The sequence below is a fragment of the Grampus griseus genome (assembly GCF_964374135.1).
Source record: "Grampus griseus genome assembly, chromosome: 1".
Lineage (NCBI taxonomy): Eukaryota > Metazoa > Chordata > Mammalia > Artiodactyla > Delphinidae > Grampus > Grampus griseus.
The window spans coordinates 109,432,223-109,446,487 of record NC_139017.1 but is presented as its reverse complement, the minus strand read 5'-3'; the positions used below and the strand labels follow the sequence as shown (position 1 = coordinate 109,446,487).

The 14,265-nt window shown below is 35.5% G+C and overlaps 1 protein-coding gene across 1 annotated transcript in view; it reads left to right on the top strand.

The window, feature by feature from the left end:
* The window catches only part of SPATA1 (spermatogenesis associated 1), a gene marked incomplete at its 3' end in the record, with an annotated part of 37,413 nt that overhangs the window by 20,843 nt on the left and 2,305 nt on the right, over positions 1-14,265 (top strand). The window contains 5 exon segments of the mRNA XM_082656403.1: positions 1,710-1,821; positions 2,509-2,522; positions 2,524-2,635; positions 6,082-6,260; positions 8,208-8,303. Coding sequence (XP_082512529.1) covers positions 1,710-1,821; positions 2,509-2,522; positions 2,524-2,635; positions 6,082-6,260; positions 8,208-8,303 — 513 coding nt within the window.

Below are 14,265 nucleotides of genomic sequence, written 5' to 3'. Positions count from 1 at the left end.
CTTTCCTCAGTTTGGTCAATTTCCATTTTACATCTTCCTGTTATTTTTCCATTTTTATTCTGAGTTTCTAAATATGTGATTTGTGGTGTTCATTAATACCTAAAATGATTTGATTTAATTTAATTTAATCTATGTTGGGAATATTGTTAATTTTTTCTCTGCTTCCTGGCTGCTGGTTTTGTTTTGTTTTAGTTCTCAGTTTTGAGGGTTTTCAAAAAGTAACTTTGTATGGATGCTATATTATGTTGTAGATTTTGTCCATGTTTATTTGTGTTGGATTTTTCTGAATCAGTAACAGGTATTCTTATAGAGAAACAGATGTTCTGGTGGTTTATTTTAGCTTGTATCAATAGATTAGGAAAGCTCTCTCCTGTTGTTTTAGTGAAATGCAGTTATTTATTTATGTATTTTTAAATAAATGGGGCCTTAAGGGAAGTGGTCTTTTTTCTTTGTATTCTTTCCTGCTAATTTAATTCAGCAGAACTCTTAACTTGACCACCTTCTTTTCTCTACCACCTAGCCCTGACGAACATCTCTTGCTTCCAAAGAATTTTCCTCTCACCCAGTAGCTGTGTTTTCCCATAACTACCACCTCTGGCCACCTACATTTTAAAAGCCCCTTTCTTTTAGATCCTCATAGAAAGAGATTTGATTTACCATTTGGTACCCTTACTCAGTATTCTTCCACCACATGCAGGACCTTCTCCTTTAAGACTAAATGTGGTTGATGTTTACTGTGTTATCTGTGTATTGTGCTCTTTAATGCATAGTTCCCATCAGACTCTGCTCAGGTGTGAGCTCCTAAGCACACTCTGCTGGTCTAGGGTGTTTATTTCCCCACTTACATGTAAATTAAAGTATATGTAAATTAGAGGATTCTGTGTCCTAGTTATTCTACAGATATAAATTATGGGTGATTGTATTTGCTTTCTTTTTATAGTAGTTGAGAGCATGCGTGGAGAGATTTTAGTGGCTGCCATTATCCTGTGGGAACCTGACCTTGTAAGTTAAGGTCAATGCAATAAAATAGAAAAAGAATAATAAAACAAACAAAGTAGGGGTAAGGGATTAATGAAGATAAAAGTAGAAGCTAATAAGTTACAAAAGTTAAAAGCCTGGCAGAATTGAAAACAACTCAAGGTCTATAAAGTAGTAGTGGCAGAAACATTAACATTGGTAAGGCTTGAGGTAGTTTATCAAAAAAAGAGTAGAAACACAAAAATTAGGTGAGATGAAGGCAATATAACACAAATACAGAGGTGATAAAATTTATGAGAATAAAATGTATGCTAAAATTTGAAAATGTGCTAGGATCTCGAATTTTCTAAGCAAATATACATGATCAAAATTGGCTCAAAATGAAAAAAATTCAATAGCCATCTTAGAAACATTTAAAAGTTGCCATAACAAGTAACTGAAATCAGAAATCTTGGAAGGAAATCATGTTTAGAAAGGAATATGGATTCTTTTTTTTCTTCTTTTTGAATTTTAAGTTTGAAGCTCCTGTGGTATAATGTCCAAGTAATGTCCAGTGGAATGGAGAAGCTAGAGCACAAGAGGGGGTCTATAGTTATAAAGACAGATTTGGGAGTTCATCACCATACAAGTAAAAAAATGCATTACTGTTGTGCATTACCAGATGTTTACAAATAGGTGAAAAACAATGTGTAACCCTACCAGATCTTACTGATTATCATGTTTGCTTACAGCTAGCTAAAAGAGAGTGCATCAGCCTACCAGACCTTATTGATTTTCCTTCAGTTCCTTGTCAACCTGCTCTTTCTCCAGGAATAACTGATATATCATTATTACAGATTGAGAGTAAGTATGATGATACCATAAGTACAGATGTAAGTACAGATGATTCTGTGAGGTAAAGTTAAATAATGTTAATGAGGAGTTAATTGTTTAATGCATACACAGTTTCAGTTTGGGAAGATAAAGTTTTGGCGATAAAGGGGTGGTGGTTGTTGTGGAACATTATGAATGCATGCAGTGCCATTGAACTGTACATTTAAATATGGTTAAAATGGTCAATTATATATGTTTTACTACAAGAAGTTAAAGTATTTTAAAGTCTGTGACTTATGTTGATTACCGCATATGTGTGTCACTAATATTATTTCTGCTTTTTAAATATGTACTTTAAAATATACATTTTTCCATGTAAGATTTAAGTACAATAACTTTGGTCCCAGGATAAATTTACTTAAAGAATTAAAACAAGAGGTATAACTACATGAGTTTTGCCTAGTTTCCATACATGTATATAAATGCAGAAGAGACATACTGTATTGTTTATATATATATAAATCCCCTATAGATACTGAAATGACTCCTCAGTGTTTTCCATCGTGGCACATGCTGTACTGCAGCCAGAAAACCAGAGTTTGGGGTAAAATTCATACTTGCTGTTGTAAGCATTTTTTAGTTTTATACTCTATATTTTAGGATATGAGCTGTCTTTTAGCTTTTGGACATTGATGAGTATGGGTTATAATCTTCTAGGAGAGAATATTATCGAAAAAAATGAAACAAGTAAAGGAAGAAAGAAGATATCTGGAAAGAATTAAAGAAGAACTAATAAAAAAAGTTGAAAGGCTATTGGAACAAGGCAAATTAAAGCAATATCATGGTAAAGTTTATTACGTATCTTTTATCACTATAAAGGAAACTCAAGTTTTACAGAATTTATGCCTTTGGAATAAATGATAAAATGGTAATATTTACTATTTTATAGTAAATATTTGTAGTTTAAGTGGTACACTAATATAAATATATACTTATATTTATATTTATATATAAATATAAAATATTTATAGTAAATATTTGTAGTTTAAGTGGTACACTAATATAAATTCACTATAGGAAAGATGAAATCATTGTTCAACTCTATATAATAAATGCAACATGCCTTTTATTAAAATTCAATTATTTTTTAAAATGGACATTTGTTTATTCATTTCAACATTCATTTATTAAATAAGTATTTATTAAGGGCCTACTGAACTTAGTCACTGTTCCAGGGGCTGAGGTGATACTAATAGGCCAACATAATCTTGTCCCTGCCTTCAAAATGCTTATGGTGCAGTGGGGAAATGATGATCAAGTTAAATAGTAGTGATACATACTGATGACTGCTATGATAAAGAAATTACAAATTCTATGCATAGGAGTACAGAGGAAGAACACCTAAATTAGATGGAAGAGGTCAAGAAAGGCTTGCAGGAAAAGTGGTAGATGTACTAGAATCTGAAGTGTGCCTCCTCTTGGCTGTAGGCCTTCAGGCATTCTTTCCCCTCTGCCACCTAAATCTTCTTTTCCTATCTTCTCCTTCTACCCACTTCTTCCCAGTTCCTGGTTATTTCCTACCAGTCATTCAATCTCAGCTAAGATACCACTCTCGAAGCCTTCTTTGAGTCCCTTAGTGTCCCCTAGGTGCTCAATTTTGTTGGTATGTGTGTGTGTCTGCTTTGCTAAACTGACTGGATGAGTGAATAAATGAGAGAAATGAGGTAGGAAAAATAGACAGTTTCCTTGCAATAGAATTAGAAACAATGTTGTTAGAACTGGTAGAAATGGAAAAATGAGCCAGGGTGGAGAAAGTATAGGATAATGGTTTGAGAGATGTTAAATAATTTGAGAGGCCTGCATTTTGCATTGTATTTGAGGATAAAAAGGGTAAAAGGTATATATGGAATTAACTGCCTTTAGGATTCTCAATTTACAGCAAAATTATTGCTTCAGTACTAGATCTGACTAGAGGTTATAGACAATGTCAGGAGGTATTTCTTAATGTTCTACCTCATAATATTAAAGTGTGTCCCAGAAGTGGTGGCAGTGATTTGGCCTTGTTGTGCTGTTAAAAGAGCAATTTTATCAGACAGTATTGAGCAATGGATTAGAAATCACAGGACAGTGATTCTAATACTAGAATAATCTTATACTTAGGCAAGTTATTTCTCCTCTTTGTGCCACACTCCTTCTATTTATAAAATGAGAATCATTGGTCACTTTCTATTTCAACAGGAATGTTTCAAGATAAAAGGTATGTATCAGCCATCAAATATTTATTGAGCCTACTATATACCTCAGTTCTCAGCATTGTTTTAAATGCTGAGGATACAGCAGTAAACAAGACAAACATAGCCCTGCCATTAAGGAGCTTGCCTCTAATGGAAGGAGACCGACAATAAATAAGTAAGACAATGTCAGCTACTGATTGGAGCTGAAAAGTCAATTAAAAGAGTGCAGTAAAGAATCGTGGGGCAGGAGAGATGGTTTAGCTAGGGCTTTCAAGGAAGGCTTCTTTGAGCAGATATAACTAAGATTTGATTAATAAAATGGTAAGCATGTGAAGAGACAGGGTAAAAAGAGTCCAAACAGGAGGAACACTAAAAATCAAGGTACAGAGATAGAAATAAGCTTGCAGAATTAAGGACCTGAACTAAGACCAGTACAGCTGGAGTGTGATAAATAAGGAGGAATGTAGAGGGAGAAAATCAAAAGATCAGCAAGGAACAGATAGGCCAATTCAAGGAGTTTGGATTTTATTATCAATACAAGTAATATGGGAAGACATAAGAGGATTTTTAAACTAAGGATTTATGTGATTTTTAAAATATCTTAAAAAGATCAGGATGACTGCGGTATGGAATAGCCTGTAGAGGGGCAAATATGGAATCAGAGAGACAGTTAGAAAAATAATACAGTTTTCAAAAGATGATAGTGGATTGCCTAGGAATGTAGCATTGAAGAAGGGATAATGTGCCAGATGCTCGAAGTATTTTGGCAGTGGTACCAGTAAAACTTGCAGAGGGATTGGATATAGGGCTGAGGAAAATAGTTAAAATCTTGAGTTAAAAGTTCCATATAGTTTTATTTTTATATATATATATATATATATATATATATATATATATTTATTTATTTATTTATTTATTTATATTTGCAATACGAGGGCCTCTCACTGTTGTGGCCTCTCCCGTTGCGGAGCACAGGCTCCAGACGCGCAGGCTCAGCGGCCATGGCTCACGGGCCCAGCCGCTCCATGGCATGTGGGATCTTCCCGGACCGGGGCACGAACCCGTGTCCCCTGCATCAGCAGGTGGACTCTCAACCACTGCACCACCAGGGAAGCCCCATAGTTTTATATTTTTAATTAAATCAATTTATAATATAGAATTTTAAAATTTGGTGTTTTCGTTTCTTCGATAATCTGAAAAAAAGAAACATAAGCATATTCTGGTATACTAGCATGCAGTTTGTGTTCCAATTAAGTTTATATTTAGAATCTCATTGGTGTCAAAGTGATTCCCTAAACTGGCAGAGTTTAATTTCTAATTTTCTAAACCAGAAGTCTCAGGTTTAAGAAATTCTGCCCTACAGAAGTTTGGGGATATACCTGGAATAATGTTGATAAATGATGAATCAGAATCAGCTGATTACACAAAACAAGTCATTTGGGGGCTGAACAATAAGGAAAATCTGAAAAAATATATTTTGCCTTTTCTTTCATAGCTTTAATTATATAAATAGTGAATTCAAATCAGATTATAGATAAAAGTAATTGAAATAAAAAGTATACACTTCTTGCGCTTCCCTGGTGGCACAGTGGTTGAGAGTCCACCTGCCGATGCAGGGGACACGGGTTTGTGCCCCGGTCTGGGAAGATCACACATGCCGCAGAGCGGCTGGGCCCGTGAGCCATGGCCACTGAGCCTGCGTGTCCAGAGCCTGTGTTCCGCAATGGGAGAGGCCACAACAGTAAGAGTCCCGCGTACCGCAAAAAAATAAAAATAAAAAAGTATACACTTCTTGCTATAGGTAGTATTTTGAAGAAAGATTTTCTAAACAAATTACAAGCTTAAAGAAGAACTTGATTTTGGTTCCTGGATTTATCAGTATTTTACTATATTTATAAGCAAGTCCTTTTATTATCTAATAAACATTTGACTCTTAACTCTAATTTCCTCAGAATATAAGAGAGGAAGGAGAGGAGAGAGGAATGGTTTAAATTAACTTTGCAGGTTGAAAAGTTTAAACAAACTATAGCCTTTGCTTTTTTTTTTTTTTTAATAGCCTATGATGTTTGGAAGAAAAAGTACTTTGAAACAAAGAAAGTTACAGCATCATTGGAGGAGATTTTAACAAAACTTCGAGAAGATTTGGAACTTTACTATAAAAAATTGCTCATTCAGCTTGAAGCCAGGGTGATCAAGATGAGACCAAAGAATCTGGCAACCATCACAGACTCTAAGGTACTACTAAATATGTTCACATTCTGTTAGAGAAGTTCTATTTAAAATACGTGCTTTGTAACTGCTAGTATGATCATATCTAGGATGTTTTGGGCTACAGGTAACAAAACCTTGGCTTAAACTGGCTTAGACAATAAGTAAAATCATGATCTCGTGTAATGCGTGCTGAGGAGATAAAATCAGCTGCTTAATGATGTCTTTAAGGGCCTAGGTACTTCTGATATTTCCTCCCTATTATTTTCGGTGTTGGCTTCATTCTAAGACTGCTTTTCCTCAGGGTAGCAACAGAGTTACCAATGGCAAGTAGAGATATATGCCTCCAAAACAAGAGACAACCTCTTCTAGACGCATGGACTATATAAAACTTTCCCTTTGGCCTGATTGGGGATCAACCAAGCCTACCCTGGATTGATCATAGTTACCAGCGAATGCTATATCCTGACTTAGCCTAATTAGGATCTACCTCTGTACCAGGGGAAAGGGTCAAGATTCTATGGGTAAGAGAGAGATACCTAATGAAGTATGGCAAGGGAGTAATAGTGAGTTATACATTTCTTTTCTTTCAGTTGGGGGTGGGAAGCACAGTTTGATACAGAATCTATAGGTAGTGCTATTCTAAATAAATTATAAATTATATTAAATTTTGATCAATTCATTTTCTTGAGATAGTCTTCAATCTTGACAGATGAGAGACATGAAGTTTATTTTTTAGTTGAGTAATTCTACCATATAATTAAACAACAAATTCCAGAGGCCATTTATCAGTTTAATTTTTGTTTGTTGATACCACTTATCCAAAAAAGATTTTATAATATGTTAATTATGATTGAGTATAGATTTAACTTTAGACATGATGAAATATTATGTTTACTTTTTTCCCAGTTTTATTGAGATATAATTGACATATAACATTGTATTAGTTTAAAGTAGAAACATAATGTTAAGACATATGTTTATGTTGTAAAATGGACACCACAATAAGTTTAGTTAACATCCATCACCTCACATAGTTATTTTTGTGTGTGATCAGAACTTTTAAGATCTACTCTCTTAGCAACTTTCAAATATACAGTACAGCATTGTTAACTATAATTGCCATGCTGTATATTACATGCATGTTATATATGCATGCATATATAAGTTCCCTAGAACTTACTTATCTTGTATCTACAAGTTTATGCATTTGACCACCGTCACCCATTTTCCCTAATCCCCACCTCCTGCTTCTGCCAGAGCCACCAACCTCTTCTGTTTCTATGAGTAAAAGTTTACTATTTTAGATCTATTTAATATGAAATCCAAATAAGTTTAAGTAAAAGTTTCTTCTTATTAGCTGATACTTTTTTTAAGCATTATTGAAACTTTTTATCTTACTGTTTTCTCAAGTTCAATATATGATAATTTTTTTTCACAAAAGCAGCTTAAATAATTTCTTTGTTGACTATTACAGCTCATAAACTTTTCAGAACAAAAGTAACCAAAAGGCTTCTAGAATAGGTTTTCTCACATTAAACAGATTTTCTTATAAAATACAGTATTTCATTATTAAATATTTTTAAGTAATTCTAATATGATTCCACTGATAAACCATTATGCCAATTTCTAAAGTCTTGCTAAGTATCTTAATCTAATGTATTCCTCTTATAGTAATAGTTGTTGGTTTTCATGGCGCTAATTTAATGGTAACTTTTACAAATACGTATTTATTTTTATAATACATGAAAATGGTAGTAAAACAGAAAGGAAAGTGGTCCCTAAAACATAAGAAATCAACAGTTCAATAGTAATTTACTCCAAAGCAAAAAGTTTATTTTATGGAATGGGTTATTTTCATGATTTCCTTTTTTGATATTTGATAACACTTTGTAGTTTGTATTGGCAGGCAATTAAAATTAAAAATGAATAGATGTTATACTAAACAAAGATGTCTTTATATATCTCATACAGAATTACCTTATTATTCAGATCACTGAAGTACAGCATGCTATTGACCAACTTAGAAAATTGGATACTGACAAAATGAAACGGATAACAGAAATTACGGTATTTTGCATTTCCCCTAATCAGATTATAACATTTATCTTGAAATAAAATATTTTGGTGTTTTAACTTTGGCTGTCAGTAGCATAAGGGTAGTAAGGACTGATTGTCTTAAAATTGTTACCTTAACAAAAACAAGAGCATGAATGGAAGATGGGTTCAAGATGGTGGAGTAGAAGGACGTACTCTCATTCCCCTTTGCAAGAGCATGAGAATCACAACTAACTGCTGAACAGTCATTGACAGGAAGACACTGTAACTCACCAAAAAAGATACCCCACATCCAGAGACAAAGGAGAAGCCACAATGAGAAGGTAGGAGGGGCGCAATCACAATAAAATCAAATCCCATAACTGCTGGGTGCATGACTCACAAACTGGAGAACACTTATACCACAGAAGTCCACCCACTGGAGTGAAGGTTCTGAGCCCCAGGTCAGGCTTCCCAACTTGGGGTTCCGGCAACAGGAGGAGGAATTCCTAGAGAAACAGACTTTGAAGGCTAGAGGGATTTCACTGCAGGATTTCAACAGGACTGGGGGAAACAGAAACTGCACTCTTGGAGGGCACACACAAAGAGGTGTGCGCATCAGGTCCCAGGGGAAGGAGCGGTGACCCCATAGGAGACTGAACCACACCTATCTGCTAGTGTCTGTGTCTCACCATGAGGACAAGGACACTGGAAGCAGAAGTTCTGGGACGTACTCCTTGGCGTGAGCCCTTCCAGAGTCCACCATTAACCCCGCCACAGAGCCTGGGTAAGCTCCAGTGTTGGGTCCCCTCAGGCCATACAACCAACAGGGAAGGAACCCAGCCCCACCCATCAGCAGACAAGTAGATTAAAGTTTTACTGAGCTCTGCCCACTACCAGTCCCTCCCAACAGGAAACTTGCACAAGCCTCTTAGATAACCTTATCCACCAGAGGGCAGACAGCAGAAGCAAGAAGAACTACAATCTTGCAGCCTGTGGAACAAAAACCACATCCGCAGAAAGATAGACAAGATGAAAAGGCAGAGAGCTATGTACCAGATGAAGGAACAAGATAAAATCCCAGAAAAACAACTAAATGAAGTGGAGATAGGCAACCTTCCAGAAAAAGAATTCAGAATAATGATAGTGAAGATGATCCAGGACCTCAGAAAAAGAATGGAGGCAAAGATCAAGAGGATGCAAGAAATGTTTAACAGACACGTAGAAGAATTAAAGAACAAACAAACAGAGATGTACAATATAATAACTGAAATGAAAAATACACTAGAAGGAATCAATAGCAGAATAACTGAGGCAGAAGAACAGATAAGTGACCTGGAAGATAGAATGGTGGAATTCACTGTCATAAAACAGAATAAAGAAAAAAGAATGAAAAGAAATGAAGACAGCCTAAGAGACCTCTGGGACAACATTAAACATATTAACATTTGCATTACAGGGGTCCTGGAAGGAGAAGAGAGACAGCAAGGACCCAAGAAAATATTTGAGGAGATTATAGTTGAAAACTTCCCTAGCATGGGAAAGGAAATAGCCACCCAAGTCCAGAAAGCACAGAGAGTCCTATACAGGATAAATCCAAGGAGAAACATGCCGAGACACCTAGTAATCGAATTGGCAAAAATTAAAGACAAAGAAAAAATATTGAAAGCAGCAACGGAAAAACGACAAATAACATACAAGGGAATTCCCATAAGGTTAACAGCTGATTTCTCAGCAGAAACTCTACAAGCCAGAAGCGAGTGGCATGACATATTTAAAGTGATGAAAGGGAAGAAACTACAACCAAGATTACTCTAGCCGGCAAGGATCTCATTCAGATTTGATGGAGAAATCAAAAGCTTTACAGACAAGCAAAAGCTAAAAGAATTCAGCACCACCGAACCAGCTCTACAACAAATGCTAAAGGAACTTCTCTGAGTGGGAAACACAAGAGAAGAAAAGGACCTACAAAAACAAACACAAAACAATTAAGAAAATGGTAATAGGAACATACATATCGATAATTACCTTAAATGTAAATGGATTAAATGCTCCAACCAAAAGACACAGACTGGCTGAATGGATACAAAAACAAGACCCATATATATGCTGTCTACAAGAAACCCACTTCAGACCTAGGGACACATACAGACTGAAAGTGAGGGGATGGATAAAGATATTCCATGGAAAAGGAAATCAAAAGAAAGCTGGAGTAGCAATACTCACATCACACAAAATAGACTGCAAAATAAAGACTATTACAAGAGACAAAGGACACTATATAATGATCAAAGGATCAATCCAAGAAGAAGATATAACAATTATAAATATGTATGCACCCAACATAGAAGCACATCAACACATAAGGCAACTGCTTACACCTGTAAAAGAGGAAATCGACAGTAACACAATAATAGTGGGGAATTTTAACACCTAACTTACACCAACAGACAGATCATCCAAAAAGAAAATTAATAAGGAAACACAAGCTTTAAATGACACAATAGACCAGATAGATTTAATTGATATTTATAGGACATTCCAACCAAAAACAGCAGATTATACTTTCTTCTCAAGTGCACACGGAACATTCTCCAGGATAGATCATATCTTGAGTCACGAATCAAGCCTCAGTAAATTTGAGAAAATTGAAATGATATCAAGCATTTTTTCTGACCACAACACCATGAGATTAGAAATGAATTACAGGGAAAAAATTGTAAAAAACACAAACACATGGAGGCTAAACAATACATTATTAAATAACCAAGACATCACTGAAGAAAACAAAGAGGAAATCAAAAAATATCTAGAGACAAATGACGATGAAAACACGATGATCCAAAACCTATGGGATGAAGCAAAAGCAGTTCTAAGAGGGAAGTTTATAGCTATACAAGTCTACCTCAGGAAACAAGAAAAATCTCAAATAAACAATCTAACCTTACACCTAAGGGAACTTACAGAAAGAAGAACAAACAAAACCCAAAGTTAGTACAAGGAAAGAAATCATAAAGATCAGAGCAGAAATAAATGAAATAGAAACAAAGAAAACAATGGCAAAGACCAATAAAACTAAAAGCTGGCTGTTTGAGAGGACAAAGAAAATTGATAAACCATTAGCCAGACTCATCAAGGAAAAGAGGGAGAGGACTCAATTCAATAAAACTAGAAATGAAAAAGGAGAGGTTACAACAGACACCGCAGAAATACAAAGCATCCTAAGAGACTACTACAAGCAACTCTATGCCAACAAAATGGACAACCTGGAAGAAATGGACAAATTCCTAGAAAGGTATAACCTTCCAAGACTGAGCCAGGAAGAAATAGAAAATATGAACAGACCAATCACAAGTAATGAACTTGAAACTGTGATTAAAAATCTTCCAACAAACAAAAGTCCAGGACCAGATGGCTTCATAGGTGAATTCTATCAAACAGTTGGAGACAAGCCAACACCCATCCTTCTCAAACTCTTCCAAAAAGTTGCAGAGGAAAGAACACACCCGAACTCATTCTATGAGGCCACCATCACCCTGATACCAAAACCAGACAAAGGTACTACAAAAAAAGAAAATTAGAGACCAATATCACTGATGAATATAGATGCAAAAATCCTCAACAAATACTAGCAAACAGAATCCAACAGCACATTAAAAGGATCATACACCATGATCAAGTAGGATTTATACCAGGGACACAAGGATTCTTCAATATACGCAAATCAATCAATGTGATACACCATATTAACAAATTGAAGAAGAAAAAACATATGATCCTCTCAATAGATGCAGAAAAAGCTTTTGACAAAATTCAGCACCCATTTTTGATTAAGAAAACACTCCAGAAAGTGGGCACAGAGGGAACCTTCCTCAACATAATAAAGGCCATATATGACAAACACACAGCAAACATCATCCTCAATGGTGAAAAACTGAGTGCATTCCCTCTAAGATCAGGAAGAAGACAAGGATGTCCAGTCTGGCCACTATTATTCAACATAGTTTTGGAAGTCCTACCATGGCAATCAGAGAAGAAAAAGAAATAAAAGGAATACAGACTGGAAGAGAAGAAGTAAAACTGTCACTGTTTGCAGATGACATGATACTATACATAGAGAATCCTAAAGATGCCACCAGAAAACTACTAGAGCTAGTCAATGAATTTGGTAAATCTGCAGCATACAAAATTAATGCACAGAAATTTCTTGCATTCCTCTACACTAATGATGAAAAATCTGAAAGAGAAATTAAGGAAACACTCCCATTTACTATTGCAACGAAAAGAATAAAATACCTAGGAATAAACCTACCCAGGGAGACAAAAGACCTTTATGCAGAAAACTATAAGACAGTAATGAAAGAAATTAAAAATGATACAAACAGATGGAGAGATATACCATGTTCTTGGATTGGAAGAATCAATATTGTAAAAATGACTATACTACCCAAAGCAATCTACAGATTCAGTGCAATCCCGATCAAGTCACCAATGGCATTTTTTACAGAACTAGAACAAAAAAATCTTAAAATTTGTATGGAGACACAAAAGACCCCAAATAGCCAAAGCATTTTTGAGGGATAAAAAATGGAGCTGGAGGAATCAGACTCCCTGACTTCAGACTATACTACGAAGCTACAGTAATCAAGTCAGTATGGTACTGGCACAAAAACAGAAATATAGATCAATGGAATAGGATAGAAAGCCCAGAGGGAAACCTACGCACCTGTGGTCACCTTATTTTTGACAAAGGAGGCAAGAATATACAATAGAGAAAAGACAGCCTCTTCAATAAGTAGTGCTGGGATAACTGGACAGCTACATGTAAAAGAATGAAATTAGAATACTCCCCAACAGTGTATACAAAAATAAACTCAAAATGGATTAAAGGCCTTGATGTAATGACAGACACTATAAAACTCTTAGAGGAAAAGATAAGTAATACACTCTATGACATAAATCACAGCAAGATCCTGTTTGACCCACCTCCTAGGGAAATGGAAATAAAAATAAACAAATGGGACCTAATGAAACTTCAAAGTTTTGCTCAGCAAAGGAAACCATAAGCAAGATGAAAAGACAACCCTCAGAATGGGAGAAAATATTTGCAAATGAAGCAACTGACAAAGGATTAATCTCCAAAATTTACAAGCAGCTCAATATCGAAAAAACAAAGAACCCAATCCAGAAATGGGCAGAAGACCTAAATAGACATTTCTCCAAAGAAGACATACGGATGGCCAAGAAGCACATGAAAAGCAGCTCAACATCACTAATTATTAGAGAAATGCAAATCAAAACTACAATGAGGTATCACCTCACACCAGTTAGAATGGGCATCATCAGAAAATCTACAAACAACAAATGCTGCAGAGGGTGTGGAGAAAAGGGAACCCTCTTGCACTGTTGGTGGGAATGTAAATTGATACAGCCACTATAGAGAACAGTATGGAGGTTCCTTAAAAAACTAAAAATAGAATTACCATATGACCCAGCAATCCCACTACTGGACAAATACCCAGAGAAAACCATAATTCAGAAAGACACATGCACCCCAATGTTCATTGCAGCCCTATTTACAATAGTCAGGACATGGAAGCAACCTAAATGCCATCGAGAGATGAATGGATAAAGAAGATGTGGTACATGTATACAATTGAATATTACTCAGCCATGAAAAGGAATAAAATTGGGTCATTTGTAGAGACATTGGTGGATCTAGAGACTGTCTTACAGAGTGAAGTAAGTCAGAAAGAGAAAAACAGATATCGTATATGAACGCATATATGTGCAACCTAGAAAAATGGTACAGATGAACTGGTTTGCAGCGCAGAAATTGAGACACAGACGTAGAGAACAAACGTATGGACATCAAGGGGGAAGTGGTGGTGGGGGTTGGTGGGATGAATTGGGAGATTGGGATTGTCATATATACACTAATATGTATAAAATGGATAACTAATAAGAACCTGCTCTATAAAAAATTTTTTAATAA